General features: G+C 43.5%; 2 protein-coding genes across 3 annotated transcripts in view; both read left to right on the forward strand.

Moving 5' to 3' along the window:
- The window catches only part of traf1 (TNF receptor-associated factor 1), a 28,860-nt gene extending 28,217 nt beyond the window's left edge, over positions 1-643 (forward strand). The window contains exon 10 of the mRNA XM_063194592.1: positions 43-643. Coding sequence (XP_063050662.1) covers positions 43-261 — 219 coding nt within the window. The 3' untranslated portion in view covers positions 262-643. The remainder of the gene's footprint in view (positions 1-42) is intronic.
- A 1,752-nt stretch (positions 644-2,395) lies between these two features.
- The window catches only part of phf19 (PHD finger protein 19), a 54,347-nt gene continuing 49,242 nt past the window's right edge, over positions 2,396-7,500 (forward strand). For both annotated transcript variants that reach the window (XM_063195740.1, XM_063195741.1), the window contains exons 1-2: positions 2,396-2,561; positions 4,381-4,648. In XM_063195740.1, coding sequence (XP_063051810.1) covers positions 4,436-4,648 — 213 coding nt within the window. In that variant the 5' untranslated portion in view covers positions 2,396-2,561; positions 4,381-4,435. The remainder of the gene's footprint in view (positions 2,562-4,380; positions 4,649-7,500) is intronic.

Genomic DNA, 7,500 nt, shown 5'->3' on the forward strand with positions numbered 1-7,500 from the left:
GCTGCCATCCCGCCTCTCTCTCCTGTCTCCTCCACTTCACAGGTCACATTCTTCCTCATAGACCAGAACCAGAAAGAGCACGTTCTGGACGCATTCCGGCCAGACCTGTCCTCGGCCTCCTTCCAGCGACCCGCGACGGACATGAACGTGGCCAGCGGCTGCCCCTGCTTCTGCCCCCTGGCCAAGCTGAGCTCCACCAAGCACGCCTACTGCAGGGGGGACACCCTGTTCATCAAGTGCGTCGTGGACACGTCCTCATGAGTGGTGGCTTGACAACCATGCATGGCCGGATTAACACACATGCTAGATATGACCAGAGGCGATTCTAATGTTCTAATGAGGAGTTGGACTGTAGATCACAGGGTTGCAGGTTCAATCCCCACCCTTACCAATCCCTTTCTCCCTCCATGGCTGAAGTGACATTGAGCAGATCACCTAACCCCACATTGTTCCAAGGACTGTAACCAATACCCTGTAATAGGCCTATCTGTAAATCGCTTTGGATGAAAGTGTCAGCCAAGTGTAATGTAACTGTAGTAATGTAATAATGTAATGTGGCACACACATTATGTAACAGTGGAGCCTTTTTCTTATTATCTTGATTTAGGACTTGAAGAGCTATTAAATCACTTTGGAAGTTTCATGTATTTCTTTTTCATTTTGGTTGTGGTGGTGGTGGTGTGTGTGTGTGTGTGTGTGTGTGTCTGGGGGGGGATGCACGATGGACATCCCGCAGGTGTACACCCAATCAATTCCATTGTGACTTTTTTGACACCTGCCAACCTTACCAGCTGCTACCTTCCTCATTGCCAATGTATTTTCCGGCTAGCAAGCCCTCCTACTCTCAAGGCTCTTTGTCTTTCATTCTTTCCAATTTCATCCAGTTCTCAGCATAGATATTAGTTAGCCCCTGAGACAAGTGCAGTTTGCAGGTTCTTGATCTTCAAAGGTTGCTGAGAATGTGTCTGAAAGGTCATATCCATACGGAAATATGCTGAATCTGTTTAGACGTCAATGAAGTTTTTTTTAACTTAATAAAGTTCTCTAAAACCATGAAAGACCCTTCAGTGCTGAAATGAAACACATTATGTTCTCACGATGAAACACTTTGAAAACTCCAGTGAAAATTACCTAAAAGCCTAAAGGTTTCCGATTGATTTGAGCAGATGGCTTGAAGGCATGGGGATTTCTGTCAGAATAATAATCTTTCATTGGTTTGGGATATTACATGTTATGTGTTTACCCGCATTTTCCCAAATGTATGATAATTTATGCTGTCATTTTTGCATAATAGTTTCATTTTTATTTATTTAACAGCCAAAAGGCTCCAAGTGATGAAATGACTTTGCATTTTCAAGCTGTTCTTGATATTCAAATAGGCCTATAGCCTGGTAATATGTTTGTGAAATAGCGCTTATTACAATCAACCATTAAATTCAGAAGAACATTCCTCTCTGACTGCAACAATGGGTCTGTCTGGTGTTGTGTCTGACTAAGCAAGAACACGGTGATGGCCTACTAATCAGTATCACCTCGCATGGTGGGCTTAATAAGGATGTTTTGGAGTGGTCCACATTAAAGCCTTGCATATGGGCAAATACATCTATGGTTTTTAAAGTAGGCCTACGGTATTTTGCCCTACAGATCAAATAGTTTGCTGCAGTGTGGGTTCACACAAATCTTGTCACAGTAGGCCAAGAGCACCCATTAAAGATACCATTTATTAATATTTCCAAGTATGCGAATGTACAAAGATTTATTATGTATTTATTTATTTATTATTATTATTATTATTATTATTATTATTATTATTATTATTATTATTTAATAGGCTATGTGTGTGTGTCCATAGGCTTCATCTGGTGGTAGAGCGAGGTGGGCATTTGTCCCCACAGATGCCGAAGAACCTTGTGTCAAGCACATTGGTCAAGACAAGCGCAACACAAAACATCTGCAGTGTTAGGCTATAGCTGACGAGTTGATAACACAAAAACTAGGCCAGCCACCTCAGACAAAATAATATAAAATATAATAGAACATAAAATAAGGGAATAATGCAAATCCTATGCACATGAATTGAAACTGTAACTAAAATGAATCAAGATAGGTAATAAACAGCATTTCTAATCATGGGCTTATTGGGCCTGGCTAGACGAGTGGCATTTTATAATGCTTCTAAATGGCTGTGTCTTGGGTTAGCCTATGTTCATTTTGTTCAAAATGCACTATGCTCCACCATATGAATACATTATCATTTTCAACAGAAACTGAGCTGTTGCATCTTTATTAGCCTATCACTGGAGTGAGAGGAAGAGAATTTGAACCAAAACTTGAAACACCGAACTTCCTGTTTGATGATGCTGCTATAGTAATTACACAAGCAAAACGTAAATGATTCGCGGGAAAAAGTGAAAAAATGGCGACTTGCACAGTCTGAATTGGAGTGCTGCACACTGTCCTCAAGTACAGAAAAATACGTCTTTGCGAATGGAACACAGTGCTCGTGGAATACTTTATGCGCTTTTGGGGAACTTTGAAGGATATTTCGGAGACCATTCTAGGTAAGTCAAAAACAAGTAGCCAAATATAACGCCTCGGGCGACTGTAAGTTAATGTATGATAGTCAACGTTAGTGTACTCATGTAAGTTGTGTTTGTCTGCCGTTAACATATTTCCCGTTTTCTTAAACCTGTTGCATTTTCCGCCTCATGTTGCTTTTACAGAACAGTTGGCGATTCTGAGCTGTAAAAGTAGTGCATAATGGTGTCTGAGATTTGTCATTTTTGGTCAGCTAACGATACTTGTTTTGGCGCTAGATGTTCATAGCAAAACTCAGTGCAGCCCTGCCTGATTCAGAGACGCCTGTTTGCAAAGCTTCAGTACAGCAAGTTTGTGGCCCGAAGTTGTCAGTTACGGATGCAGTTTTGTTACATGACTTAAATGCTGCAGATACAATCTGACAAATGCATGAATGGACTGGGTCGAAGGTTTTTCGAAATAACAGAGTAGGATACGTTGCAATGGCAAAACTATCACAACGCGTTATATAAACACCAGAGTTAGCTCGCTAGCTGCTTGATGTGTTCATCTGAGTCTGCCAGAGGAAAAGTTGTGTTCTGCACTAGTGCACACTGAAACATTTTGAAACTTATCGATGCTTCTGGAGTTTCGGCCCTGACTCATTGGGCTTGCACTTGTTGATTTGAACGCGCAGTTCGAATGCCTCGCCTCCCCTCAGCTCAACAAGATTCAAAGAAGTGCGTAACAAATATGTGTAGGAGGAGCTTTCCGCTGGCCACTACGAACCTACTACGAACCAAAATGCGCATTTCTAACTGGCCTTCTTTATGGATAAACCTGCTACAGCCAATACTCTTCCGTTGTAACGTTCTGGGCGTATAAAAAAAGATAAACTGACTGACTCTTAAAGTCATCTCGTCGTACAATACTGCGGCTGAGATTTCAACAGTTTTAGGGCGTTTCTGTGCTGCTACCCTGCGTAGTTTCAGCATTAGTTTTGATATCAATCACAGTTTGGCGCAACTGACTCAACCGCCAGTCCCCGGTGGTGCCCCAAAAATAGGACAGGTTTGAAAGATCCTTGGCTTGGAGTCTCACTACTGTTCTGAGCCATGTCATCTCTCTCTCTCTCTCTCTCTCTCTCTCTCTCTCTCTCTCTCTCTCTCTCTCTCTCTCTCTCTCTCTCTCTCTCTCTCTCTCTCTCTCTCTCTCTCTCTCTCTCTCTCTCTCTCTCTCAGCTATAGCTCGCTCCCAGCATTAATTCAAAACCCGCCCGTGCGATTCATTTGATGACATCCTAACGTGCCTCAGAAAAATGTCAAGATTTGAATCACCCTCGGAGGGAGAGCTAGCTTGTGGGTTTGAGCGCCGTTTGTGGTCTGACAGCTCAGACTTATCAAAATGACGGGGACTTTTCAGCAGTGCTCTCAAATGAAACATGAATCGCAGCCTGTGGATAAAGCATTGTGTGGCTGTCTGTCTGTGAAATTAGGCCTATTGAATAAGAATGTTTATTTTTTGACATGCATGGCCCACTGATAAGCTTTTGAAATATGATATTCCAACATTTACTGACAGACAGTCCATGATGAGGAGAATGAAAGCAGGAAAATCAAAGGAAAGGCAGTGGCTTTCAAGACTGTACTTCATTTGACAGCAGTACTGGCACGGTGTTTGTGTTATCTCAGAGCATGCATGCAAATGTTTGCGTACTTGAACTTTTTTGTATGTTCAGTATATGTGTGCCTGTTTCTGTGTACAAATAAGTCTTCATACCTGTGTGTGTGTGTGTGTGTGTGTGTGTGTGTGTGTGTGTGTGTGTGTGTGTGTGTGTGTGTGTGTGTGTGCATGTGTGCATAGACACAGACCTGTGTGAGTGAGTGGTGTGTCAGGTGCAGTGTGCAGTGAGGGCAGCATGCTGGAGTCGGCCTACAGAGAGGGCAGCAGTGGAGGAGGAGGCTACCTGCCGGGCAGCCTGGAGCAGCAAGCCTCCACAGGGCCGGAGCAGACCAAGAGGCCTGCCAAGCGGGAGCGCAGCACCAGCGCTCTGGAGAGCAGCCTCAGCGTGGGCCAGTACGTGCTCTGCTGCTGGTCGGACGGACTCTACTACCTGGGCAAGATTCAGAGGGTGAGTGGGTGTGAAACACATGTTGACTCTGTTGACGGTGTTGTTGTGCTTTGAGGATACTGTGCAGTGTTCAGCAAGTAGTGTACTATTTGTGAGAGATGAAATGTGGGGTACACTGGACTAGGTTTTAAGAAGAATTTCAGCATGCAGATTTATTGCCCACTCGACCCTTGACTCATCAGTACCGGACAGCGTTTTTTTTTCTCTTTTTTCCAGTCTCTTAACATACTCCAAATATCATCCCAGAAGTTATTGCTGAGTTAAGGTGTCGGCTGATGTTGCAAAACTTTCAGGGTGATACTTGGAGGATGTTTACAAAAATGTAAACAAACTATGCCCCCATCAGAATTACCAGGATCTCAAAAAGGGCTGAAGCGTCATTGGGTACTGACAAGTCAAGGGTAGCATGAGCAGTACAACTGCATGTTGAAACGGTCTGGAATTCTCTTTTAATATTAGTTCAGCAATTAAACCATTTGAAGCTTATTGTGCAGATGAGCTTGCCGGCGGGCCCGTTCACTCATTGTTGAAAAGATTCAACTACATCATAAAAACATTGCTATGACATTAAGGGAGCCTCAAATAAGAGATGTAGGCTTGGTCATTACAATTTTGGTGACAGTAAAGTTATAACATGGGGTCGTCTGCGCAAAAGGTGTTAATAAACTATGTGTTGTACCGTAGGTATGTGTTGTACCATAGGTTGTGTGTTATAACCTGGGCAAGATCCAGGGGGTTAGAGAGGGATGGTGCACGGAGTACACTGGAGCAGTGCTAATGTTGGCACTTTAGCCATGGAGGGAGGAAGGGATTGGTAAAGGTGGGGATTGAACCTGCAACCCTATGATCTACACAGTCCCAACTCCTGTGGCATTACCCCACGGCTGGCCCCACAACTTTACTGCCTCTTTTTCTGATTCAGAGGGTGAGTGAGTGGGATGGAGTGTTCAGCACACTGGACTATTCAGCTGTCAGCCATTCTAAATGAGCTAGCTAACTGTATGCAGTAGCTACTTAACTACCTGGGCAAGAGTCAAGAGGGTGATTGAGTACGGAGCACTCTGGCTGGACCAGTGTGAGTTGCCGGTAGTTCATCAGTCATTCCAAAGGAGTTACGCAAGTATGCCGGGGGGAGGGAGGGCTGGGAGGAGGAGATATTTCAACAACATTGAATTGACTTTATTTAAGAGGACAGTTGAGAGTGTGACAACAAATGACTGGGGAGAGAGAGAGATGGGGAAGGATCGGCAAAGGACCCGGGCCGGAATCGAACCCGGGTCGCCAGCGTAGCAGCCCAGTGCCCTACCGTCAGAGCCTATGTCATTCTCAAGTTTCAAGTTTAAGTTTATTTGTACCCCAAGGGGGAAATTAGGTTTGTAGCAGGTAAAGACATTCAGAACAGACAACAAATAGACTTAAAAACAACATAAAGACAGGTACCTGGAGTCAACACAGCACAATTAAACACAGACAACACAGAATTGAAAAAAATCTATACAATAAAAACAAGAGACAAAATAAAAGAAGAGACAAATAGAATAAAAGAGATAAAAGGTCAGTTCAAGACATGGAGATTAAAATACCAGTCCAATGTGCAAAAAAATGTAAGGCTGCAAAGTGCAGGAGGCAGCATTATTTAACATAGCTGTGCAGATGAAGGAGCATTTGTATCTATTAGTCCTTTGGGTTGTAAGGCCCAATCTCAATTCACCCCTTGGCCCTACCCTTTACCCCCCCCCCCCCCCCCCCCCCCCCCCCCCCCCCCCCCTCCGTTTTGTGTAGGGGTAGGGGTATCCCAATAGTCGTTAAGGCAGAGGGGTAGAGGTAAGGGGGAGGACTTTGTAGCCCTCAAAAATGAGGGGTTCGGCCAGACAGACTCCGTTTGGAGGGGTAAGGGGTAGGGGTAAGGGGTGAATTGAGATTGGGCCTAAGTCTAAACCTTCTGCCTGATGGCATAAGCTCAAACTCCCCATACAGAGGGTGATCCACACAGTCTAAAATCGCAAGCGCTTTCCTTGACAGGTCTGGCCAGAAGCTCATGGCAACATAGAGTGGTTGTAAGGAAGACATGAATACTCACACTTCTGAATGCAGTCATTTTGATAATTGTTGGGTAGAATTACTGTTTGTACAGTAGCTGCAAGTGCTGTACTGAATTCAAGTACTACTGTGTAGAAGGTATACGGAAAGTTTAAGCTTCATAGGACATTTACAAAACAACTCCGATCCTTCACCAAGCATGACAATACAACTGCAAACACATAACAACAGAGACCATGATGCTAATGAGACAAATAAATGAACTTGGGAGTGACAAATAAATAATATAAATAAATAAAGTACCGGTAGGTGAGCTTGACAACATTGTCAAGCTATGTATGTACCGTGTAACAAAAGATAAAAGATATCTGTTAAAACTGTCATTCGTAAGACAGGATTTGACATGCAAAGGAAGACTGTTTCAGAGCTTTGGAGTGTAAGTATAGAATATTATACACAATTTACATGATTAAATGAAAGCTATGACTGCGGTCTGCAGTACCACACAGATGTAGTGGACTATTGTTACATTATAGCAAATAAATCCCATATGCTCCAGTACACAGTCTGCATGTAGACTGCAGTCCAGAGCTACTGTGAAAGAAGTAGTGTCAGTGGGAGCAAGCTTAGCTCAGCGTTCATCAAGAGTATTTTTTAGCGTGCTGGTCCAAATTAAACTGAAACATTAGATCGCACTTTGCATATTCTGTTTTGTTATTGCACAGGCGTTTTACTGTGTGTGCCCTCTTTCCTCAGTGTACAGTAAAAAGAAACGCTATACGCAAACTACAGCTTCTTGTGCAATTGAGTGA

Source organism: Engraulis encrasicolus, chromosome 3 (assembly GCF_034702125.1).
Source record: "Engraulis encrasicolus isolate BLACKSEA-1 chromosome 3, IST_EnEncr_1.0, whole genome shotgun sequence".
NCBI lineage: Eukaryota > Metazoa > Chordata > Actinopteri > Clupeiformes > Engraulidae > Engraulis > Engraulis encrasicolus.